Here is a 26,003-nt window from a genome sequence, read left to right as displayed (position 1 = left end):
TGTTAAATATTTGGACATTATATGCAGATAAACTTGGAACAAGTGACTTCAATATTCAACATATTTGTTCCCCTCTTATAGCATGGTAAAATTATTATACTTTCTTAGAATTATAATCTTTTGAAGATTTTGCAAACAAAAATGTTGGCTGTTTTTGGGAAGATGATTGCTAACCCACCTGTGGAGTTGAGCCTTCCTTTCAAAGGAAGTGGAGACCTGAAAACAAGAGAAGAGATTGCTTCTATTTTCGGGTTGGACCAGCCTGACTCGACTTGGTACAAGTTTTGTAATGGGGATTTCATGGCTTTGTCTAATCAGGATGAGTATGCAACATGTCCAAGGTACCATCTTAATTTTCTGGCCAACAATGAGTTGTTTATCCATTTAATGATTTGCAGTTTTCACCTGTGTTCAATTCCTAGAACTTCTGAGTTTGATCAATATTGAAGTCAGAAACTATATGAAGTGTGGATTGTTTGGAGTGAACATTACTTGCATTATTATTCATCTACTCATTGCAAAATTTGCTGCTTTAAGTTTTGCTTACAAGTATGTAAAATAAAATGTTTGCATTAAATTTAGACAGAAAAGATATCATCTTTAATTCTTCTTAGTTCTTTCTATCATACACGTATCAAAATATATTGATCCAAATATCCAAAACAATCTTGTCCAGCTTCCATACATATATTATAGAGCTATAAATGTAATTAAAAAAAAGCCCATCCAATCCAATATGAACTAAATTACTATAAGGACACCTATTTTTTAACAGTGATTTGCGTTTGAGCGTGTGGGCTGAATTATAGATGCTTGTTGCGAGTCTCATCCCGGTGAAATGAAAAATAGGGTACAAACCAAGTAGAGATTATCTTAATTACTTTCTTGTTTTGGTGATATCAGGTCAGTTGTTATAGATAACATATTTTGCATCTTCAACGGCTATCTACGCAACACATGTGACCTACGTCGAAGGTATGGGCTCTCAAGACAAGCAACAGAAGCCATGGTTGTTGTCGAAGCTTATAAAGTCTTAAGGGATCGAGCACCTTATCCTGCTGATCAAGTAATTAAAGAGCTTGATGGGAAGTTTTCTTTCGTCCTCTATGATGCTAAAGCGGCAAAACTCTTTCTAGCTCGGGTAATTTCTTCTTTATGGTATCCCTCACAACATGCTATTGGCCATTTGGCCGAGTAGTCTCTTAGATATGCAAATATAGCCTGGATTGGTAAATTGGATTGTTGTTGCAGGACCGTGATGGATCTGCACAACTTCACTGGGGAGTGTTGGCTGATGGGAGTTTAGTATGTTCTGACGACCCCAAAATAGTGAGGAAAGGTTGTGGAGATCGATATACACCTTTTCCTCCAGGTAATATGTTTTGTTCTTTTTAAGACAATTACGAGTTCATTTTTGATGTTAGCTTTAAGTTCCAATTCCAGGCTGTTTGTTCAAGAGTGAAGAAGGGTTGATCAGTTTTGATCACCCACTTAACAAAGTACGAGGGGTTGTGAGAGAGGATGATGAAGGATTCAGCACCGCTGTGATTTTCCAGGTGGATCTGTTCACTAGACTCTATAGCATACCACGTAGCGGTAGCGATGCAAACTGGTCAGGCATCACTGTTGTCGAAGGTGAAAACTAGTCTAGGTGCGGAAATATTAAAACTAGTTCTTGTCTGTTCTTCGCTCCATGTAATAATTTTCTATAAGAATGTTATTTTGCCCATCAACTTTTCTATTTGCACTATGTTGTCTGAAAATTCAATGGCTGCATTGCATCCCATTAGTTATGGATGGGAAATTTGTGCCATCTCTAACTGGCATAAAAAAATTTAATTCGTAAAACTTTTTAAAATCCTCGAATTAAGATGTTACTCTATAATTTCTATTCAAAAATAACATAAATAATTTGAAGAAGAAATGGTTTTGAATCATTGCAACCCATTTCAAACAATAAAAGTAATTATCGATTTTGAACCATTATCTGGCCTACCCTGTCTGTTTTGCCACCTCTACGCATCACCTAAAGATAGGTTAGTCCTTTTTTTGTTTAGTTGCAACTAAATCAAGAACTGCATTAACTTAGAGCGAAATGTGCAAAATCCATATACATAATGACAAGATGGAAGCTATGATTACCTTATAATACATACAACACATTCTAGAGATAAACTCTGCGTAATTCCTAATAATCGAAACCTCAAGTTTCAGTAACCTGTGTGACCTTAACGCATGATGCCGTGATCTTCTCTAATCTCTACACATGCACATGCATCACCATGTCATGTGGTCTTGACCGTTCATGAATCATGATATACTTACTCATGTTCTAATGCCATAATCATCAACCTACACATTTTGAAATTCATTAGAAACTTTGAAACAGTAATCATGTGAATATCACCAAAGATAACATCTTATAGCAAAAACAGAAGATTACTTGGTCATTGGTCATGTCTATCCATCTCATTATGGTCACTAAGGGGTTCCATGAGAAGAGGAGTAGCATATTGTGTACTTCCTCTATGCTCCTCAGAATCTTGACAATACGAAAGTATGATGGTATCTATCGATACCTCTACCACAGCAAAAAAGAGGGTTGCTACCACGAAACCAAGTCCCCAACATACCTGTACAAGTTGAAGAATCACGAGTTGTGTTAATGAGACATGCCCGCATAAAAGCACATTAAACCTGTTCAAATGGTAATGTTTTCTAATTTAGGATGTTCGGTCATTTGCCTTTTCTGAAAGCTTCATGATCTACCAAAAGTAACCAGACGTCAAAACCTACGGAGCGTAAGGACACTAGTGAGATTCGAACCTTGAAATCAAAGTTCCAATTAACATTTAGCTAACCAACTATTATGAATGCCTCATCGATATTTGGCTATATTAAATTAGCATTTAATATGTTACTATTAGATATAATAATTTATTTAGTAACTTTTTATAAGAATTATGCCTTTTAAAAATGCACTAACAGCAGTACAGCACCCTATAATAGAGGGAATTATAAAAACTTGCAAGAATTAACACTTTTTGTAAATAGGTTATATACTATAATACTTTATTATAACCAGAAAATACTTGACGCGTTTATAATAGTTATTTATCGACTTATCGAACTGTTACTTGGAGATTTGAGTTCATTGTTCGAAACTCACTAGTGTCCTTACGTTCTGTTATAGATTCTCTATAACTTATAACTTATTGAGAAAGTTATACTTTTAGATACTAGGTGGTTTAAATTGCCATTATCAGAGGATATTCGAGACATTTAACCATAAACTTATCAGGAAAAACAGTGTTAACCAAATTCCCTCTATCAAGTGAAGTTACTAAAAGTTTAATGGGGTGTATATCAAAAATGAAACATTTCCCTTTTCAGAATAACTTTCAGGCTAATATGTACTATTTTGCCATTAACAATAGACTCTCAAGATAATGTCTGGTTGCTTCTCTAGCTAACTCCTCGGCCATGATTTAATTTACTATAAATTGTATCAGAATGTCCTATTTTCTTAGGTCATTTACGGAATAAACTTGACTTGGAGTTGTTAGAGAACTTACTAGCACCGGAATCAGCGGTGAGGAGACCTTGTCGTGTGCGGATTTATATGTGTGAGTCTCCAACATAAGGAATGCAAAAAAAGCACTAGCTAGGCTAACACATAACTTCCCTAGGAAAAGAATAACATTTCCAATGACATTCACTTTCCCTATTCGAAGAATATTGTTCTTAATTAACTCTGTCGCCATTGCAGATGCTGAAAAAAAGCTTTCACCTGTGATGGCAATCTGCATGAAAAGCAAAGTGAGTATTTTTTTACGTTTGTAAGTCAAACACACTACTTTTCAACTTCAAAAAACTATATAAATGGGCAGTCTAAAAACTTTTCAATTTCAGAAGTACGATCTACGATTTCCAGAAACAGAAAGTGACACCTCATGAAAGAGTTATAATATATCCTTCTAACTCAAAAATTCTCCTAACAAGATATTGACACTTGGAGAAATCAAGAGAGTGAATGAGGAAGAGAATTAATGAAACCCACATGTCACTCCGCCATATAGTTTAGGAAGATTTTTTGGAGGATATGTCTCCTAATGAAATACTGATATTGCTTTCTAATGAAATCTATCCAACTTTGGTTCTTTAACATTTTCATTTTATGGGACTAGGTTTTTTTTGGGTGAAAGAGAGGATATGTTGATAACATATTCAACATAACTGAATGGAAATTTTCAGATAAGCACCAACTACCGAAATACGATTAACATGTGTGAATGCAGATCTATTCCAAAGATAATTAACAAAATCATGTCCACAAACTGTAAAAAATGATATAGGGACCCAAAAGGGAAGAAAGACAGAAAAAATATAAATGGTTAGTGGTTACCATTATGTAAGCATTGTGGTTCACTGATCTGATGATCCACTCAATTGAAATAAGGGCATAATGGGAGGAAACAGATAAAGCTTTTCCGACCCGATTGTGAGTCCTGGTATCAATATCCATGAGTTTCCGGCGAAGCGGCTTTAGTATCCGGTTTGACGACTCAATGACTGAAACTATAAGAGAACCAATAGCAACCGATCCAATATTATACCGCACAAGCCTCTTTAACGACGAGAATATAGGAAGGAATGAAATTTCTTGCTGCATGAATAGTGTGATGTCAATTACATTAAGCTGTTGCATAAAATATGATGTATTCAAAACATAACCACCAAAGGGTGTTTGGATGTACATCTACGAAGTGGTTACAAAGACATAAAAGAATCATAATCAAATAACCAGCTAATTTAGGGATCTTAATTAATTCTACATTTATCTCTAGAATCATTTTCCTTTTAGCAATCCGTTACATGCTTCTCTAAATGTGATTACCTTAATCCTAAATAAATGAGAGAACCATAATCATTTAGTCTTACGACTCTTATCATTTGTCGGTTACTCTATTCAATAGGTCAGTCAATCATTAGGCAGCTAAACGGAAACACCACAAATGTAATTTTACTTACGCATAGATTAATTTGTAATCACATTCGACACTCATTATTTATAGCAAAACCTTTAAAATTTGGACACCATGTGTTTCAGATCAACTCAATCCAAAACCATCTAGTCCCGTTACCCAATTGCCACCTTTACAGCTCTACTAAAGAAGCATGAACTGATGACTAGTGGTATGCCAAATGTGATTAACTAGCTAAGTGGTAGAATGGCTTACAAGAACTTCACCCCGGGACCAATAATGAGAAGCAACGGATCCCGCAATAACAGTTGAAGAGAAAGCCTTGACAAATTGTGTGACCCAATACCACCCAAAGAGGTGAAATAAAATAGCAAGCCCTATATGAGGAGTGTAGTGGATGGTATGTCCACAACAACGTTCACAATTCACTTGCTTCAACTGGAGATCATAAGCACAACAATTGGCATTGCATCTATCTCTGATAACTTGACCAGAGCTAAGGAGGTGAAGAGTTGCAGAAATCCAAATCATATAAAAGATCGCAAGAAGGGCATATGGCATAACTGGGAAAATAATTAAAGCCCTTACTTCTCCAATGATCTTAGACGCAACCTGCACATCAAGAATATTTTAGAAATTTTCTTGAAGTCAAGGGTAATTTTGTGTAGCCATTCAGCACTAATGCTTGCCTTGAGTACAGAGGTTGCCATAACAATACGTCGTGCAATTGCAATAGATGTAAGGATGGCTACCGCCATAATAATCGTCATAAGAACTGCAGCAAAATGAAGATGGCCTCTTTCCTGAAGCAAAATGCAAGTTCGAAACTTCAAAATACTAGTATTAAAGCAAAACAGGGGTTAATTCATAACTTTGAAGTACATACCCGACCAGATAAGTGATAGTACGGGTCATGCTGGCCAATGATTGGGGAGATCGCATCATTTCCGATCCATCCAGCTGAAGGGTATGAAAGTAATAACAAGGTTCAGCTTGATATTTATAGCTGTTTAAAAATCAAGATTTCAAATATAAGACGGATGTTCTTTAAGTTCTTAAGCGACGTTCTACTTGTTATTTAAAACCTTAACTATACGCTGATTGTGTTGCATATATAATTCTAAACCAAACTTTTGGTGGACAGCTTCAACTTGGTTTGATGGTCACGTGGTCAAAATAAACTGGACTAACTTTATGTGCTTATCTATATGTTGACAAAGTCTAGCAGTAGTTTTTCATTTCCGTATTTTATGTTAGTTTTGAAGTAGTGGGTTTGTCAGTTTTAGTTTTAAGTCTTTTATTTCAAGTTGATGTATTATCTTTTCAGAGAAGTAATATGAAAAAAAAGAAAAACCACCAAAAATCCTCTCTGTAACTTTGATCGGGTTCTTGTTTTCTGTATTATTTATGCTTATATAACAACACTTGGTATGAGAGAGCCTTATCGATCTTGTTTATGCCAAAAGTAATCAAACACGAAACCATGTCGTTGGTTGATCCATCATCAAGCTCATCAAAAGAAACTTCGTTCCCGTCCCAATGTCCCATGCTCAATTCAGCCAATTATATGACATGGGCCATCAAAATGGAGGCCATCATGGATGCTCAAGGGATTTGGGAAGCCATAGAACCGGCCGGGGAGGCGGTTAATGATAAGAAAAATAAAATAGCGAGGGCGTTTATTATTCAGGCTATCCCGGAAGACATTCTTCTTCAAGTGTCGAAGAAGAAGAAGACGGCGAAAGAAGTATGGGAGTCTCTAAAGACCAGGTTTTTAGGGACTGATCGGGTCCAGAAGGCGAGATTAGCGGCGCTCAAGAGTGATTTTGACGCGTTAAAGATGAAAGACAGTGAGTCAATAGATGAGTTTGCTGGGAAATTGAGTGGCATAAAGTCGAAATACAGTAGTCTTGGAGAGACTTTGGAGGATAGTACACTTGTTAGAAGATTATTTGATGTCGTACCCGACAAGTTACTTCCATTTGTGGCGTCTATCGAACAGTTTCCGGATACCGATAAGATGCCGTTTGATGAAGCGATAGGGCGTTTGAAGGTGTATGAAGATCGGTTAAAATTGAGACAGGGAAGTACATCGAATGAGAACAATTTGTTGCTCACGAGATCAGAGAATCAGCCACATAGAGGAAATGGCAGAAACTACCATGGAAATGGTCGGGGTCGTGGTTTTTCTAATGACCGGGGAGGTCGTAATGGATCCAGAGGAAGGGGTTCATACCGTGGAAGAGGTGGTCGAGGTAGAGGCAGTTATCATCGCGATAATGGTAACCAAAATCAGAAAAACACACATGACAAAAAGGATGTCAAGTGCTCAAGTGTGATCGGTATGGTCACTATGCCAACGAATGCAGGACCAAAAGAGAGAATGAACAAGAGGCTCATCTCACTGAAGATCAAGATGATGAACCAGCGTTGATGTTTGCAATCCATGGAAAAGAAAAGTCACCGATGGTACTCTTAAATGAAGAAAAAGTCTTTCCTGATCGTCATGAAAGCAGCAGCAATGGGTGGTACATGACGGGTAAAAAGGAATTATTTGCAGAGTTAAACGAGATGGTGACAGGGTTGGTTCGTTTTGGTGACCGGTCAAAAGTAAAAATTGAAGGAAAAGGTACAATTCTACTTAAATGTAAAGATGGTAGCCTATTAGAGTCAGCAGATCACTTGTATAACTAGTACATTAACCAAGTTATGCTAGGGTTATAATATGTCATTAGTTAGAGGGTACTAGGTGTAACTTATTTTCTTATTTATATTCCCTTGTAATCTGTCCTAAATCAATATACACACGACAATCACAATATTGTCTCAATTTGGTATCACAGCCAGGCACACAATTGCCGCCACCCTCATCCCTTCCAAACCCTACGATCACACCCTACGATCACAAACCAATCACTGCTCCCTCCTTCTCCAACATGGCCCTTCTAGCAGCTTTTTCATCCCAAGAAAAGACATCCAATATGAATCACAAATTTCCCTTCACCCTCAAACCCAAAAACTACAACAACCGGAAAACAATGCTTCAACCATTCCTTGAAACTACAAATATGTTTGGTTACATTGACAGCTCTATTCCTTGTCCACGGTTTACTATCAACGTTGCTGCTTCTGGTTCTGGTGACAACGCTCGTCCAACAACAACTCAACCCAACCCGAATTATACCGCTTGGCGGCTTAATGATGCTCACATCAGATCTCTTCTTATCTCTACTATTTCTGAGGAATCGTTCCATTATGTTAATGGAACGACTTCGAAAGAACTTTGGGAAAATCTTGAACGTGGCCATGCCCCACCAACTCATGCTCGTGAATACACCATCAAATCCCAGCTCATGCGGATTGTGATGAAAGGAGATGAACAGTCAACAGATTACCTCAACCGAGCCATGGCTTATGCGACTAATCTTACCTATGGACGATGGTGATCTGTTTATGCTTATTGTCTCAGGCCTTCGGGACGAATATAATGGGCTTAAATCAAACCTTCTTGGGAGAGAAAATCTTATTTCCCTCACCTGCCCTTTTATCCGACCACGACTACATGCTTCATAAAAACCAACCGACCACTCATACACCACCATCTGACAGACATCCACCATCATCTAATGTGTCAAGTACACCATCACAGCAATCTCCGGCTCAACTTTTAGCCGTACAACAATTGGCTTCTCAGTTAGGTTATACTCTTACACCGAATACATCTTCACAAGCCCTGTTTACAAATCGATCAAACCGTGGCCGTGGGTCCTCTTACACTCGAGGACGTGGAAGACAAACAACATACAGATTTACTCCGCGTGGTCGCGGGTCTTTTGAATGGGCATCCATCACCAATCAGGTTCATGGTAATTGCAATCGTTGTGGCATTGGCCACCTTCCAAATGATTGCCCAAATCGGGATGCTTCCACACTTCAAAGCCGACCTCAAGCCAACTATGCAGATAACAGGTCTCAAGTCTCCAACAACAATTGGTTTTGTGATACAGGGGCAAATAACAATGCTACACCGGACCTTTCAAGCATCGGGACCTAAGAACCATACCATGGCAATGACTCTCTTCATGTTGGTAACGGTAAAGGTTTACCCATACTTCACATTGGTTCCAGAAAAATATATTCCCCTTCTAAAACCTTTTCCTTAACTAATATCTTACATGTTCCTCGAATCAAACATAATCTTCTTTCTGTACAAAAATTTTGCCTTGACAACAATGTTTTCTTTGAATTTCACCCTTATTTCTTTTGTGTGAAGGACATATCTACACGCACTACCCTACTCACGGGTCCAAGTAAGGATGGTCTATACTCACTCGCTCTTCCTTCGTTTCATTCAATCCCGAAGACTGCTTTTTCTGCCACACGTGCTCCTGCCTCAGTTTGGCATCAACGTTTAGGTCATCCTCATCATCGGATTTTACAAGTTATGTTATCTCGTTATTTACAACCTGTTTCAGAAAAATCTTCTAAGACTATTTGTTCTTCGTGTCAATTTGGGAAGTCTTCAAAACTTCCCTTAAACAGTTCCTCTTTTCATAATAATAATATCCTTGATTTGATTTATTGCGATGTTTAGGGTCCTGCCCCTTCTTTATCTTTTGATGGTGATAGATATTTTATGCTTTGTGTTGATCATCATTCCAAATATATGTGGATTTTTCATTTAAAACAAAAATCTGATGTCTATTTACTATTTAAACAATTTGTCAAAATGGTTGAACGTCAATTTAATACAAAATTGAAAAGTGTCCAAACTGACTGGGGTGGAGAGTTTCGTAATCTATCTACCTATTTTGCTTCACTTGGCATCATCCATCGTCGATCTTACCCTCACACAAGTGAACAAAATGGCACGGTTGAACGTCGGCACCGACACGTTGTCGAGACTGGTCTCGCTCTCTTAGCTCAATCATTTGTTCCTCAAAGATTCTGGCATTATGCTTTTGACACTGCTGTATACCTTATTAATCGTATGCCGTCCACATCAGCTTCTCTTACATCTCCGTTTAAACGTATTCACAAGCATTCTCCAGATTTCTCCTTTCTGAAAGTCTTCGGATGCCAGTGTTTTCCATATTTACGTCCTTACAATTCTCACAGAAAGGATTTCTGCTCTGCTGCGTGTATTTTTCTTGGATATAGTCCGGTCCACCATGGGTATCGTTGTTTTGATCCCTCTCATGACAGGACGTATGTTGTTCGTCATGTTCGTTTCAATGAAACCATTTTTCCTTTTGAACCTAAACTTGCCACTTCTCCTACACCATCACCTGAACCATATTACTCATCTTTGCATAATCCTCCTATGCCTTTTCCTGAACAACCTGCTCCTCCTGATGGCCTTCAGCCGCATACTCAACTATCCTCAACACAACCGGATAATCCTACACCTTCTGCTACTATTACACCCTCCACAACCGAGCACCAAACGAACCCTTCCCAACCTTCCCAACCACCTAGGCCGAGACCATCTAACCTAAGACCAAATCCAAAACAAACCTCCAGATTTGATCCCTCAGCCTTTAACACTACCGCCAAGCCCATTGAACCTACTAACACTGACCCACCTACCACTGAACCTACCACCTTTTCCGCTGCCAACAAATTTAAAGAATGGCGTCGTGCTATGGCTGAGGAGTTTTCCGCTCTTGTTAGCAATGGTACATGGTCTCTTGTTCCCTCAGTTCATGGGGCTAATATTGTTGATTGCAGGTGGGTTTACAGGATTAAGAGAGACAAAACAGGTGCTCCTTCTCGTTATAAAGCTAGGTTGGTTGCTAAGGGCTACACTGAAACTGCAGGTATTGATTATGAGGAAACTTTCAGCCCCGTAGTAAAAGCTACAACTATTGGAGTTGTTCTTTCTTTGGCTAATTACCCGTCAATGGCCACTTCGTCAACTTGACGTCCAAAATGCATTTCTACATGGACAACTAGAGGAGACTATATATCTAAAACAACCACAGGGTTTTGTGGACAGTACTAATCCTGATTATGTTTGCAAACTTCACAAATCTCTCTATGGTCTTAAGCAAGCCCCCCGGGCCTGGTTTACGAGTTTTTCATCTACTTTACAACGCTTGGGGTTTACTGGATCGAAGACTGATCCATCTCTTTTCATCTATAAACATGGTACTACGGTTCTCTATTTGCTTGTTTATGTCGATGACATTATTGTTACTGGGAACAATACCGCTGCCATTCATCATGTTATTTCAGCCCTCAGTTCTGAACTTGCTTTAAAGGATATGGGAGATCTTTATTACTTCTTAGGTCTCGAGATTATTAGACGTGGAAAAGACATTATCCTTTCGCAGCAGAAGTATCTTCTCGAGGTACTTGATAGATCCGGGCTATCTGCTGCCAAAGCTGTGCCGTCTCCCATGAGCAGCTCAACCGTTCTCACTCCAAATGACAGTTCCAAAATTCTCTGATCCGGCTAAATACCGTCAGGTTGTTGGTGCGTTACAATATGCAACTCTTTCTAGACCAGACATCACATTTGCAGTTAATCGGGTATGTCAATTTATGCACTCTCCCACAGAAAATCATTGGAGCGCAGTCAAACGCATCTTACGATATCTACAGGGCACCATACACTACGGTTTACTTATTAGACATGATTCTAGTTCCACCCTTCATGCGTTCACTGATACATCCTGGAATCATCTTGCTGCGTTCTCTGATGCCAATTGGGCAGGCTGCCCAGTTGATAGACGATCTACGGGTGGTTTTGCAATCTACTTAGGCTGCAATTTTGTCTCTTGGATGACTCGTAAACAGAAAACAGTCTCTCACTCATCCACAGAATCTGAATATAAGGCGCTGGGTGACACTGTTGTTGAAATCATGTGGCTTGAATCCTTGATGCGAGAACTTGGCTTTAATTCCGATTCTCTTCCGGTTCTTTGGTAGGATAACTTAAGAGCAACCTATCTCTCCTCCAATCCTGTCTTTCATGCTCGTACAAAGCACCTGGAAATTGATTATCATTTTGTTCGGGAGAAGGTTGCTAAGGGGGGTTTACGAGTTCAGTTTATTTCTACAACAGATCAAATCGCAGACATATTCACAAAACCACTTCCTACTGATCGGTTCAACTTTCTCAGATCCAAGCTACAAGTCGTTCCCCGACCTCAGCTTGAGGGGGCGTATTAGAGTCAGCAGATCACTTGTATAACTAGTACATTAACCAAGTTATGCTAGGGTTATAATATGTCATTAGTTAGAGGGTACTAGGTGTAACTTATTTTTTTATTTATATTCCCTTGTAATCTGTCCTAAATCAATATACACACGACAATCACAATATTGTCTCAATTTAGCCAAACTATGATACCTGATGTTTACTTTATTCCCGCACTTCATAGTAATATTATTAGTCTTGGTCAAATGGAAGAAATGGGTTATGATATTCGTTTATATGGAGGGTTTCTAAGAATGTATGATGATGTTAGGAGACTTATTATGAAAGTACCAAGGTCAAGTAATAGACTATACAAGATCACTTTACATACTGTGAAACCCGCTTGTTTGATGATGAATATGAATGAAGAACCATGGCTATGGCATGCCCGTTTAGGACACATTAATTTTCAGGTGATAGAGTCGATGGTAGAAAAGAAACTGGTTGAAGGAGTACCCCATATCAAACATCCTAAACAGCTATGTGAAGGTTGTCTTGTATCAAAACATGTTCGAAAGCCATTCCCGTCGGAAACCCAATGGAGAGCAAGTCAGCCCCTCGAACTTGTACATGCCGATCTGTGCGGGCCAATTACACCCACAACACCAGGAGGTAATCAATATTTTATGCTTGTTGTGGATGATTTTTCAAGATACATGTGGGTTTATATGTTGAAGTCCAAGGATCAAGCAGTTGAAAAGTTTAAGTATTTCAAAAAAGAAGTTGAGAAGAAAAGAAAGTATGTGGTTCAAATGTTGAGAACGGATAGAGGGGGTGAATTTACATCAGCTGACTTTCAGAAATTCTGTGAACAAGAAGGGATTCAAAGACAGCTTACCGCACCGTATTCTCCTCAACAAAATGGGGTCGTTGAACGCCGTAACCGAACTGTGTTGGAGGTGACTCGTTCACTCCTAAAGACAATGGATGTACCTGATATTTTGTGGGGAGAAGCGGTGAGACATGCTGTATATATTTTGAACAGGGTTCCAACAAAAGGTGTGAAGGGAATGACTCCTTATGAAGGCTGGAAGAATAGAAAACCGAAACTTAATCACTTGAAGGTATTCGGTTGTGTTTCATATGTGAAAGTAGTGGGCACTCACTTGAAGAAGTTGGCAGATAGAAGTAAACCAATGGTTTATATTGGTGTTGAACATGGAAGCAAAGCTTGCAGGTTGTATGATCCTATAAGGAAGAAACCACATGTGGTTAGGGATGTTGAATGTGATGAAAAAATAAAATGGAGTTGGGAGAAAAATGACAAAAATGAGGTTGATAATATAACATCAAAAGGTGTATGGGGTCGTGTGGTGTATGATCAGGAGCCAACGAGTATTGTGTCTTTTCCACATAATATTGGACCACTTGAAAAAGACACTCCATCACATGGAGGTCACCCAAATGCTCCAGAAGAAGCTCAAGGGGCCCCAAAATCATGTGAAGTACAGTCAACCATCAATGTGACAACTCCTACACCCTATCCAAGTTACACTACAAATTCTACCTCTAAAGATGAGTCTTCTATTGGTGAATCAACAAATAAAAATTTAAGCATGAGTGGAATAGACTTATCAGGTTATGATGATACTCCTACACGTGGGGCAAGATCATTGGCTGATGTTTATTCAAGATGTGATGTTATTGAAAATGAAGACAGATTATTGTTAACAGGTGAGGAGCCACATTCATATAAAGATCAGTGGGTAATAAAGAATGGGAAAAAGCTATGGAAGCAGAATTGGAGTCTATAAAAAATAACAACACATGGGTGCTCACTGATTTGCCACCGGGTCATAGCACCATAGGTCTAAAATGGTTGTTCAAGATTAAAAAAGATGTTGAAGGAAGAGTAACAAGATACAAAGCGCGTTTGGTTGCAAAAGGATACGTGCAAAAGAAAGGTGTCGATTATGATGAAGTTTTCGCACCAGTGGCCAGGTTGGAATCTGTTCATGTTATTCTTGCACTTGCTGCAATGAATGGTTGGAAAGTGTCACATCTTGATGTTAAAACGGCCTTCCTAAATGGAGAATTGAAAGAAGAAGTTTATGTGTCACAACCTGATGGTTTTGTTGTTAAAGGGAAGGAACACATGGTGTATAAGTTAAACCGAGCACTCTATGGTCTTAAGCAAGCCCCGAGGGCCTGGTATGCTCGGTTAGACAAAACGCTAAAGGAATTGCGTTTTGTTAGATGCCCTCAAGAACAAGCTGTGTACAAGAAGTTGAATACAAAGAATTGTATTCTCGTGGGGGTATATGTTGATGATTTATTGGTTGTCGGGTCTCACGAGTCAGGAGTGTTACAATATAAGGAGCAAATGAACAAGCAATTTGCAACGAGTGATCTTGGTAATTTGAATTACTACTTGGGTATAGAAGTGAAACAGGAGGCAGGCTACACTTCGATTTCTCAACCTGGGTATGCAAGGAAATTACTAGCAGCTGCAGGAATGAAAGATTGCAACCCGGCTAAGTGGCCCATGGAGCCAAAGCTACAATTGACTAAAGATGATGATGGTAAGCAGGTTGATGTGAAGTTGTACAGAAGCTTAGTGGGTAGCCTTCGTTACTTACTACACACCAGGCCCGACCTTGCTTACTTAGTTAATGTGGTGAGTCGATTCATGCAAGCACCTAAAGAATCTCGCTTGAAAGTTGTGAAACAAATACTCAGGTATGTAAAAGGTTCACTCAGCTATGGTTTGATTTATAAGAAAGGTGGAAATGGTAAATTGGTGGGTTATAGTGATAGTAGCCACGGAACCGATGTCAATGATCGTCGGGGCACCACTGAATGGTGTTTTACCTCTCAGGCAACCCGGTAACATGGTCATCACAGAAGCAAAAAACAGTGGCACTCTCCTCATGTGAGGCAGAGTTCATGGCAGCCACATCGTCCGCGTGTCAAGCCTTGTGGTTAAGGAGCTTACTGTCTGATCTCACTGGTGAAGAAGCTCACCCCGTCAAGTTATATGTAGACAACGAGTCAGCTATTGCCCTTATGAAAAATCCGGTATTTCATGGTCGAAGCAAACACATAGACACGAAGTACCACTTTATTCGTGAATGTGTGGAAGATGGAAAAATCACTGTTGAACATGTCAGTGGTGAATTGCAATGAGCTAATATCCTTACTAAGGCACTTCCAAGGGTGAAGTTCATGGAGATGAGAGAACTGTTGGGAGTTGAAGAGATCAAGAAGAAGGGTTTAGAATTAGGGGGGTGAGTGTTGCATATATAATTCTAAACCAAACTTTTGGTGGACAGCTTCAACTTGGTTTGATGGTCACGTGGTCAAAATAAACTAGACTAACTTTATGTCCTTATCTACATGTTGACAAAGTCTAGCAGTAGTTTTTCATTTCCGTATTTTATGTTAGTTTTGAAGTAGTGGGTTTGTCAGTTTTAGTTTTAAGTCTTTTATTTCAAGTTGATGTATTATCTTTTCAGAGAAGTAATATGAAAAAAAAAGAAAAACCACCAAAAATCCTCTCTGTAACTTTGATCGGGTTCTTGTTTTCTGTATTATTTATGCTTATATAACAACAGATTGCAACATTTTTGTGTTTAGAAACTTTTAGGCATAAAATGATGGAGTTAGCTCCATATTATATAAAAGAAATCTTCTCTTCTCCACATTCATTACCCTACCGCAACTATTGTAGTCTAAAAAGGAAAATATACTAACCTAGCACACCAAGGCTTTTTGATATGATATTGTGATGTGCATTCCATAAACAACTATCGCTAGGAAAGAGAGTTTTGACGATTTGGCTGGTGGTAAAACACAGTTCTTATTATGCACGTACGACGATAGAGTAATAAACTCTTTTTTTTTAACAAGGAGTAATAAACTAATATAAACTCTAGCAAGGAATTAGTATATTAAGAGGTTAAGTGAAATTGTGATGCGAAGCAAACCTTTCAAATAAAAGAACATAGTGACGGAAATAATGAGAACATCAAAAAGGACGACAGTTATCCAAGTCATTGCAGCAAAAAGACGTTGAATCATGGCTAGCCACACCACTGATATAATTAGAGGTATGATCCCTCCACAGACAATGAGCACTGGCCATGCTTTTCCAATATCCGCAACATAACGCTACAGAAACATATATGTAGCATTGTATTTAGCTCATCATGGAACAAACCTTTGAACTAAGATAATTAACTATATAGCAATTGGTTGAAACAGATCTAGTACCTTGAAGACGGATGACTGCGAGTTAATAGACTTGTGAACTGCTTTATCTAAATTCATGCCGTCATCAACCGTTTGTCCACCCATCTGGTGCCACTGTTGAAGAGATACGTTTGATTTGCGTTCCATGAACTCACAACTCCACAAAACTACAAACATTTGATATAATGATCAACTACAAAGTGAGTAATCTGTGCATCCAATCTATATTCCCCTCGGATCAAGTGGGGTCCACAATAAGATGTTCTATTTTCCTCAACCATTAAAGACAATGAAAATGTTCAATGTTCTCATTTTGTTTGGCTTGGCTACAGAAGAAATGAAGCTGTGATTGGGTAAGGAATTTATTCACATCACAACGCAAAATGACTCATTGAGATGACATACACAGTCATCATCTATAAGAAACTACTAGTATTAGATAAGGCAAAATGGGTGGGGTTAGATGGGTTGGGTAACAGATAACTTTGGTACTGTTTGAAACGTGTTGGGTTGACCCAAACCACTTATTGCCTTGAATTATTAGTTTGTTCATATAGAAGTGGTGTCAAACAGATTTCAAATCTCTTTTGTTATTTTTGAAAAACTGAATATCTCAAATGATATAGATGATAATGAATGACATGATCTAACAAGTACCAGGCTTTGAGCGACTTTAGACCAGTTTCTTTTTTATTTTAAACATCTTTGACACTTAAATAATATCTATAAATATGTTCAAAACACGATACTTACCATTTACACTTGGAAAAAGCACAGGATAGCATGGACCAAGGAGTTGCAGGGAAGATTTTCTCATATCAGGGGTTAAAAAGGAAAAATAATCGTAATCCCGAGTCACCCATTGATCCATTGACAGTCGAATATCATCACCTTCTGGATAATTACACACCCACTTGAGAGTATCTTCAGATGGCACAGGACAATCCTTCAAGCAAATGCTTTTAAAATCTTCCAAGTCTGCATGCATATCTTTGAAGCCACTTTCAAATACTTGATTAGGGTTCACCCAATATCTCACTCCCAACCCCTGAAGATTGGGACGTCCACTCTTGTCACCACATAGATTCCCTTTGTAGTCCAAACCATGAGTAAGCCTAATGAATACATTAACTTTAGTATGCATAAAACAAAAATAAAATATGATTATCTGGTTACCCAGACTTGCCATACAGCAACCAAAGGGGAAGCCATGTTCACATCTTCCACCTCAACTGTATAATCCCGACCCCGCAAAATGTAGAATAGTCAAAGCAAGCAGGACGTCCCTTGTCAGTAAACTTACACAATTAGAAATCATGAATTTGGATTCAATTTACATTTAAGTCTAATATCGTCAAATGGGATCAACAGTCACATCTTCATCGTTTTTCACAACTTATAAATATCATCAGGACCCACAAAATAAGAATGCAACATAATCAAAACAATCACTTCTTGACTTACTGTTGACAAAAAAATAGTTTGTTGTAAATTGTAATTTACAAGACAGACGAGTAAAGAAATCTCCATAAGGTAATTCTGATTGAAGGCTCTCCTTGTACTTCTTAATCTTATAAGTTTTAAGACTTCCTACAAATTGATTTGAAAAGATACAAGTCATGCAGCTAATATAAACTATATAAAAAGCATTACAATTTTCTCTTATCAGAGGTCATCTAAGTAATTCAATTTCCCCTCTGGCTGGTCTAAATGACTTGAAGTCCTCGTATATCATACAGATGTCATTATGTCAACTACTCCTTTTCTCGACTAAATTGTAAAGTTAGACTCTACACATAATCTAAGTGTTGTACTTTTAGTCACATTTCTTAAGCAACCACGCACTAAATTAATACTGAACAGTGAACACCCAAGTCAATACAGATGATTATTATTAATATTGTAACTTCAAATGCTGGAACTTTCATTAGGTAAATAAACATTGGGTGGTTTGTATGTGTCTTAAAATTGTCAACAAAAGTTAGAATCTAGAAGTGCTTCTTATCTTGATGCATTTGTCTATTCTATGATTAAATAAAGAAATCCTGTGACTTTTTGGTTAATTGTGTTCCTATTAGTGTTCTTGTCTGAAGCATAAATACTAGAAGTGCCATTGAAGTAATTTAACTCTTTTGAAGCTTTATGGCTTTCCATTTCACACATACACACCCTAAAGTAAACTAAAGCAAAAGAGTAGTTGAGATAAATAAAATATTAAAAGGTAACAGATAAATTATGAATATCATTTCTTTTTAGTTTTTAACCGTAATAGCTCATTATAAACTTTCTTTTACATGTCCACGGGAGTGATAGTTTGTATTGTCAAAAAAGAAAGTATGATGATTGAAAATAGCAACACTAATTAAAAAACTGGATAACCCTACCCGGATCAGGCTGCACCAAAATCAAATCTTTAGAGTTAGATAGGATATCATGTGTTCTTTACCATGAAAACAGCACTAATCTCATTTAAACTCCAGAATTAGTACACATCAAACAAGAAATCAAAAGGGTGAAAAGGGGTTTTTAGAAACATCAATATTATAACCAAATTACAATAAAGGGAACAACTTTATAGGACCCTTAACTGATAAACACAAATATACAAACCAAAATGGCAAATGGGGGTTCAAGAAACATAATTTGATCAAGTTTATTGACAAAATACAAAATTTTAACTTTATAGAACCCTTAATCAATAAACACAGATACATAAATCAACAATGTGAATAGGATTTCAAGAAACATGATATTGATCAAGTCAACAATACACAAACAGATACATATGAAGTTGGATTTATAAGAAACAGGATAGTATAGTAGTATTACCTTAAAGGGTTGCCTTTATAGAACCCAAAACTTGAATTAACAATAAAAGCAATCCAAAATGCAATGAAGAGAACAAGAAAAGGTATGTCTCTACACTTTCTATCATGCCTAATGACATCACCCACTTCAAGATTTTCATCTTGGCCACCATTATTATTACTTGAAGAAGAAAAGGGAAATCTTCCAATGACTGCCCCTAATGGAACCCTCATCTTCATTTTACTAAACATCACAACATGTAAGCAGACTATACAGATGAATGAACTTGAAGAACAAGATGTGTGTGTGTGTAATAATGTGTATGTGTTTTTGAGAGTGAAAGTAGTGTGTGAGAGTAGTAGCAAAGAAGGGAGTGTGAAAGCTTGGACAAAAATCTAGGAATTCTCTGTGTCTTAAAAAGAAGACAGTAATCAACATTAGTGAACTACTTTTCTGACCGAAATTTAAGGAAATTTTATTTATTGTTTTTAAGTAAATGTAATATCTTCTGAAAAATTTAATGGGACGAATTTTTTAATGTCACGGTTCATGTGACCAAATATAATATTGAGGTGGTCCTTGATTAAAGGTAAGTTTGGATGACTAGTCTATATCTATAAACTAAGAAAGATAAATTTATATGAGCCGTTAATGAACGGAACGATTAATAAGTTATATGAACTTAAATGATTGAATTTGTGAATGTTACGAATGTTTGAACTTAATCTAACTCACAGGATTTCATGATCTACGATTTAAGTTTTGCTGTAAGCTAAAATGAAACTCCACTGTAAGATATAACTTGTTTGAAAGCTCGTTTAATTAAGTGGAGTGAAATGTATTAATTGAATTTGTCATACAAGTGAACTCAATCAAGATCAAATGACTCTATATTTGTAAATGAGCAACTTTGACTTAAAAGAAAAACTGTAAATAAACTTTGATTTTTCAATGACACAAAAGGTATTAAACTTGAATTTAAACTACAACTTACGTATTTGAATTCAAATAAAGATCTTCCGATATATTAACATATTGAAACATAAGTTTGTATTTCGGGTTATATCTATGTCAGACTTAAAAAAACTTTGATTTGTAACTTATTATTTTTCAGTTGTGTAACATCAAAGTGTTAAGACGAAGTGATGATGATGACGCCGCCAATGGCTAGCAGTGACAACCATCGGGGTGGTGGTGGCAACAATCGGTGCTCTCGGTGATGAGTGATATAGGTTATTACCATTAAGGAAAATGATATAACAAAAAGTAGTGTATTATTTTAGAAGTTGAGAAATATAATTTGTAAATTATTTTATTAAATTATATCGAAACATCATCTAAGCAAGTAGTGAGGTAATGATAAGTTAAGAGTATTTTACCTTTTTGTATTATCTATTTTAAAAGGTAATATGTATTATGAAGGAGTATAAATAAAATACGACATATTTACTTATTTAGGATATCTATATCTATACTATGAATAAAGATAAAGACTAATTAAAAAAACAATTTAGCCTTTAAATTACTTTTTTTACCCCTAATCTTTTAACACATGTAGGGATGTACATGGGTCGAAACCCGACCTGACCCGATAAAACCCGACATGACCCGTGAAAGCATGAAAAATGGAACCGTGACCCGACCCGATCCGGCCCGTGAAGTTCCGGGTCAGGTCGGTTCAAGTCGGGTTCAGGCGGGCCACGAGTTTCCTTCACAGTTTTTAGTTTTTTGGCTTCACCCGGCATGGCCCGACCCGTACAACCCGTGACCCACCCGTTAGCGTTTCGTTTGGGCCGGTTCTGGGTCGGGTCACGAGTTTCGATCCAAATTTTCATCCCTAAACACATGTATCCTAAACCCTATACACCCTTACATAAAATCAAACATTTTCACACATCTCATATTTCACAAGTGCCCCGTATTCATTATCTATTCTATCATTTTACGTCAACTACTTTTACATTACAGATTTACAGTAATATTTATATTTATATTGGGGATATCTTCCCTACAACTTCATGTAGTTAACTCTCTACATACACCTTTTTAAAAAATAAAAAAATTTAATCACCTTAAAATATATTAAATTTTTCTAAACTTTCCTTGGTTAATTTTAGTCAAAATTATTTCATTTTCTATCTTGTATTCCATCGTCTGGGTTTTCTTTTCAACCATGAAAGTAATTATTATTTCTTATTTTTTGCCTTTTTTTTTTCCATCTCGTCTACTGAATTAATTAACAATTGTGTACATAATTTTTTGATAGCCCAAATAAAACAAAACAGGCATAATTACAGGGAGAAATTTTATAGATAAATTGCAAGTCCTAACAAATATTTAAAAATATATATTTTAAAAAACACAATTTTTAGTTGACAATGATAATTTGTTGTTCACTAAAATGTATCTCTTTTCTTTTTAAATAATAGTGACTTTGAATGATAGCATGTCCAGTAGATTAGACTATGAATTAGTTTAAATAATAGGATTTATCATTTTTCCATTTATATTTATATTGAAAATAATAATAATTATTTAAAGTTAAAACATAGGTCGGTAGGTAGCTCGGTATAAAAACAAATCTTGCTGCCAGATACAATCAACGACCAAAAACAAAGAAAAAGTAGCGTATAACAATCTTTATACCTTCTTTTAGGTTTTATTTTCCCTTATAAAAACTGAAAAATCCCCCCTCTCCCCTTTCATCATCTTGAGAATATCTTGAGTGTTTTTCGATATAAAAAAAAAATGGCAGTAAAAGATGTAAAGTCAAAACAAGAAGTTGATGATGCTGTAAAAGAAGGAAAACCAGTTATTATTCACTTCTGGGCATCTTGGTGTGAAGCTTCTAAACACATGGATCAAGTTTTTTCTCATCTTTCTACTGATTTCCCACTTGCCCATTTCTTAAGAGTATGTTTATTATTACCATCTTTATTAAGTTTTGATTTTTTTTTAATTGGGTTTGTTTGTTTTATTGTTTAATTTTTCTTTATTTATATTCTGGATTTCGCTAAACATGGAAACTAGGGCTTGTAGTTTATTTCTTCGTGTGGAAATGCTTGTGTTTTATGTATAAGATTTATAGTTAGTGAGTATTAGGGATTTTTTGGATATTTGAATGTTAGTTAAATACTCATGTTATCTTTTTTTTTTCCATGTGAATATGTTACATATAGCTTCATAATTAGTTTTAGTTGTCTTGGACTTCTGTTGGGACTATTGACATTTACGCAGAAAAAATGAACTTATTATTTCCGAGGTTTCAGTAAGTCAATAAGACCAGAAAGTAAAATAATCCAACACCACCTTAATCAAGAAAATATAAATTCTATTGAGTTAATGAGGAAGTAATTCTTAAACAAAGTATAAAAAAGGTTAACTGTGCATTGGTGATTTTGGACTAGAGTTGTATATGATGGAATTAAGCTGTGCTTTTGTTGGGTCTGGTTGTCAAGGAAGAAGTGGTGTGATTTAAATCATGCAATTAGTTATCAACTTGCTTGATGGATTTGTTAAATGATACTGTGTTTCTTGGTCTTAAATTATGAATAATTTATAAAACATTCACTTATAAGCCAAAGGTATATTTGCTACCTTTTATGAAGTCTGTTTGTTATTGACTCGAAGCTAGGTGTAACTTCTCAAGTCTGGAACTTTTAGATCAACAATCTATTGTCTTATATAGGTTGTTATTTTGATAATCCAACTTTCATTATTTGGCATTTAGATGTAACCTTGCAATATTTAGAACATCATTGACAAAGAGTTGCTAACCTTTAAACTTGTCTACTTAACATTGTAGAAGAAACTAGAAATTCTAGGGAATAACTTACAGATATTATCTCATTGTATGAGAAGTAGGCAAAAAGTACTCTTCTTTTGTAGCTACCTGGTGCATTATGTATCTTCTAGTATGTTAAAGACTCATGTTACTTTGTTTCCTGCTTATGAAATTGTAGGTTGAAGCTGAAGAACAACCAGAAATTTCTGAGGCACATTCTGTTTCTGCTGTACCTTTCTTTGCTTTCTATAAGGTAACTGTTGCTGAAAAACATTATCTTTTCACAATATTATTGAGACCAATATAGTTTTTTAAGCTTCTCGGGAGCTTTAGAAGCAAAGTCCTTATGTACACTCTTCAAATGACTTCGAATAGTTGTTTAAGACAAAGTCATCAACTCATCATATATCTATCTTGTCTTAAGTTAAAGATTCAACTATATTCTCCATCCTTTTGTCTAATGGAACGTTTGTATTGGCACATAGTTGTTTGGACAAAGATCCTCTAAAGTTCGAGTTACTTTATAGGTAAAGGTAAGGGAATCTTGACCCTTGCATTAATATTAAAGGTTAAGATTTAAACTTGATATTTTAATCTTGACCATTGATTTTAATACAATGGTCAAAAACCCCTAACTTTACCTATAAAGTTCATTTGAACTTTAGAGGATCTCAATCCTAGTTGAATATATTAGTAGGCAAATTACAAATATCTAAAATACTTGCCAGTAGTATATCAAGGAGACTGTAAGCATTAGATATACACTTCAGGTGCAGTTTGATCTGTTTGACAAATTTTCCTTTCAGATGAACTTTTTAATTTGACCCTTTTGAGCCAAACTCTGATCGGCCTATTTAATTTGACACTTTGAGTGGAGTTTGGTCTGTTTGACGGTTACTGTGGTGTCAAAATTTACACCACTAGAGAGTAGGCTGCTTTGATTTTCTAAATATTGAGATAAACTAGGGTTATGAAATTTTTCATATTTTTATGTTGTAGAACGGCAAGAAGGTTGATACATTGGAAGGTGCATATCCATCTGAATTAGCCAATAAAGCTGCGAAGGTTGCTGGATCGATCCATGCTGGGGATCCCGCAGAACCCGCAAGTCTAGGGATGGCTGCTGGACCTTCAGTTCTTGAAGCAATTCAAAATTTTGCTAAAGTCGACAACTCTCCCAGTGGGAACACTCTCTCTCCACCACCAGGTGGCGTTAGTGATGGAATGAAAAACCGCCTTGAAAAGCTCACCCGTGCTCACCCCATTATGCTGTTCATGAAAGGAACTCCTGAAGCACCCCAGTGTGGATTCAGTAAAAAAGCCGTCGAAATCTTGAAGGCCGAAAACGTTAAATTTGGGACTTTTGATATTCTTAGTGACAATGAGGTTCGTGAGGGATTAAAGAAGTTTTCAAATTGGCCTACTTATCCTCAACTTTACTGCAATGGAGAGCTTCTTGGAGGGTCTGATATTATAATCGCAATGCATGAGGGGGGTGAACTGAAACAAGCTTTTTCCGATCATGGTGTTGGAAACGATGTTAGCAAGTCAAATGTGACGGAATCCGATGGTCAAATGGCTGGAGTTACAGATTCGACTGGTTTGAGCTCTGCCTTGACTTCTCGCCTTGAAAGTATCATCAATTCCGCTCCAGTTATGCTATTTATGAAGGGAAGTCCAGATGAACCTAAATGTGGTTTCAGCCGAAAGGTGACGTATAGATGAATAATAGAAGCGTGCATACACTATTGTATTACTAGTTCTCTTTGAATATAGATGAATTGTTGAAGCGTATTTTGGTTCACAATAATAACTGATATCTGTGGTTCTTCAGGTAGTTGAAATTCTCAGAGAAGAAAAGGTCGATTTCAAGACTTTTGATATACTCTCCGATCAGGAAGTGAGGCAAGGTCTAAAAGTATACTCAAACTGGTCTAGTTACCCTCAACTTTACATAAAAAGTGAACTCATTGGTGGATCTGATATTGTTTTGGAAATGCAAAAGAGTGGAGAACTCGAAAAGATTTTTGTTGAAAAAGGTATTATTTCTCTTGAGGAACGCTTGAAAAAGCTAGTTAATTCCACACCCGTTATGCTCTTTATGAAAGGTAGCCCAGATGCCCCAAGATGCGGTTTTAGCTCAAAGGTTGTAAATGCCCTCAATGACGAAGGTGTGAAGTTTGGCTCTTTTGATATTTTGAGCGATGAAGAAGTTAGGCAAGGTTTGAAGAAGTTTTCGAATTGGCCTACTTTCCCTCAACTTTATTATAAAGGCGAGTTGATAGGAGGTTGTGATATCATTTTGGAGCTTAAAAGTAATGGTGAACTTGCATCTACCTTGTCGGAGTAAAAGGTTTTTTTTCTTCTAGTGGAGTTATTTTTCTAATGACTATTGATATATAAACCAGTCAGTGCTTTGAGTTCATTATGATTGGGATTTTTCAATTTTGACCTACTGTTGAATCTTGATGTGGTGTTTGTGGCATTGTTCATGGTGTACTCTGGTAAATTTATGCAGTGCTTTAGCTTGAAATTGTTATGGTTTTTTTTTGGTGTGTTTATGAGGCCTTGTGAAATTGCAAGTTCTTGTGTGTGATGTATAGGGCTGTGGAATGGTGCTTTATCAAGCCTTGGTCATGATCCAAAAGAAGCACGTTCTGGAACTAGGGATGGCAAAATTACCCGTACCTGCTGGGGAACCCGATACCCGCACCCGATTTGACTGGGATGGGGACGGGTATGGGGATGCAAATCTAATCCTCATCGGGATGGGAAACCGTCAATCCCCCATACCCAGACCCGAAAATACTCTATATATTTTTCTAAAAATCACTTTAAGTTCTTATTTATATTCTAGAATCAATTTTAAGTTTAGAGCTTTTGTTTAATACTTTTGATGTGTTATACTTTATTAATCATTACTTAACATATATATTAGTTTATACATAGAAAGAAAATGTTGAAATACACATTCTCTTACATATCTTTTATTAACATAAATTCATATTCTTTCAAAAAAAGGTATCCCCGA

The 26,003-nt window shown here is 36.8% G+C and overlaps 3 protein-coding genes across 3 annotated transcripts; 2 read left to right on the top strand and 1 right to left on the bottom strand.

Annotated features, from left to right (window-relative positions):
- The first annotated feature begins 141 nt into the window (after positions 1-141).
- LOC122590649 (stem-specific protein TSJT1-like) lies at positions 142-1,685 on the top strand. Its single transcript, XM_043762827.1, has 4 exons — positions 142-341; positions 904-1,141; positions 1,252-1,372; positions 1,444-1,685. The coding sequence occupies exons 1-4, from the start codon at positions 142-144 to the stop codon at positions 1,644-1,646; spliced, it is 762 nt and encodes a 253-aa protein (XP_043618762.1). The 3' UTR covers positions 1,647-1,685.
- A 372-nt stretch (positions 1,686-2,057) lies between these two features.
- On the bottom strand, positions 2,058-19,608 carry LOC122594575 (choline transporter protein 1-like). Its single transcript, XM_043767013.1, has 11 exons — positions 19,210-19,608; positions 17,134-17,495; positions 16,402-16,547; positions 16,116-16,299; positions 5,872-5,945; positions 5,675-5,788; positions 5,241-5,597; positions 4,406-4,666; positions 3,576-3,803; positions 2,444-2,633; positions 2,058-2,352 (listed from the first exon to the last, which is right to left on the bottom strand). The coding sequence occupies exons 1-10, from the start codon at positions 19,437-19,439 to the stop codon at positions 2,448-2,450; spliced, it is 2,142 nt and encodes a 713-aa protein (XP_043622948.1). The 5' UTR covers positions 19,440-19,608; the 3' UTR covers positions 2,058-2,352; positions 2,444-2,447.
- A 2,184-nt stretch (positions 19,609-21,792) lies between these two features.
- On the top strand, positions 21,793-25,505 carry LOC122591312 (monothiol glutaredoxin-S17). The gene is made up of 4 exons (XM_043763566.1): positions 21,793-22,101; positions 23,151-23,225; positions 23,972-24,682; positions 24,807-25,505. The coding sequence occupies exons 1-4, from the start codon at positions 21,937-21,939 to the stop codon at positions 25,320-25,322; spliced, it is 1,467 nt and encodes a 488-aa protein (XP_043619501.1). The 5' UTR covers positions 21,793-21,936; the 3' UTR covers positions 25,323-25,505.
- The last annotated feature ends 498 nt before the right edge of the window (positions 25,506-26,003 follow it).

The sequence above is a fragment of the Erigeron canadensis genome, chromosome 3 (genome assembly GCF_010389155.1).
Source record: "Erigeron canadensis isolate Cc75 chromosome 3, C_canadensis_v1, whole genome shotgun sequence".
Lineage (NCBI taxonomy): Eukaryota > Viridiplantae > Streptophyta > Magnoliopsida > Asterales > Asteraceae > Erigeron > Erigeron canadensis.
Note: the sequence above shows the minus strand (reverse complement) of the source record. Positions and strands in the feature narration are given on the sequence as shown.

What these genes read in the sequence shown, in the direction of transcription:
- LOC122594575 (XM_043767013.1), bottom strand. Translation starts at nt 19,439, where the DNA reads ATGTTTAGTAAAATGAAGATGAGGGTTCCATTAGGGGCAGTCATTGGA. An exon ending in GCTTTTTCCAAGTGTAAATG is followed by an intron (nt 16,548 to 17,133) that starts GTAAGTATCGTG and finishes AAATGTTTGTAG; the next exon opens with TTTTGTGGAGTTGTGAGTTC. An exon ending in TATGTTCTTTTATTTGAAAG is followed by an intron (nt 5,946 to 16,115) that starts GTTTGCTTCGCA and finishes CATACCCTTCAG; the next exon opens with CTGGATGGATCGGAAATGAT.
- LOC122591312 (XM_043763566.1), top strand. Translation starts at nt 21,937, where the DNA reads ATGGCAGTAAAAGATGTAAAGTCAAAACAAGAAGTTGATGATGCTGTA. An exon ending in CACTTGCCCATTTCTTAAGA is followed by an intron (nt 22,102 to 23,150) that starts GTATGTTTATTA and finishes ATGAAATTGTAG; the next exon opens with GTTGAAGCTGAAGAACAACC. An exon ending in CTTTCTTTGCTTTCTATAAG is followed by an intron (nt 23,226 to 23,971) that starts GTAACTGTTGCT and finishes TTTATGTTGTAG; the next exon opens with AACGGCAAGAAGGTTGATAC.
- LOC122590649 (XM_043762827.1), top strand. Translation starts at nt 142, where the DNA reads ATGTTGGCTGTTTTTGGGAAGATGATTGCTAACCCACCTGTGGAGTTG. An exon ending in CAAAACTCTTTCTAGCTCGG is followed by an intron (nt 1,142 to 1,251) that starts GTAATTTCTTCT and finishes TTGTTGTTGCAG; the next exon opens with GACCGTGATGGATCTGCACA. An exon ending in ATATACACCTTTTCCTCCAG is followed by an intron (nt 1,373 to 1,443) that starts GTAATATGTTTT and finishes TTCCAATTCCAG; the next exon opens with GCTGTTTGTTCAAGAGTGAA.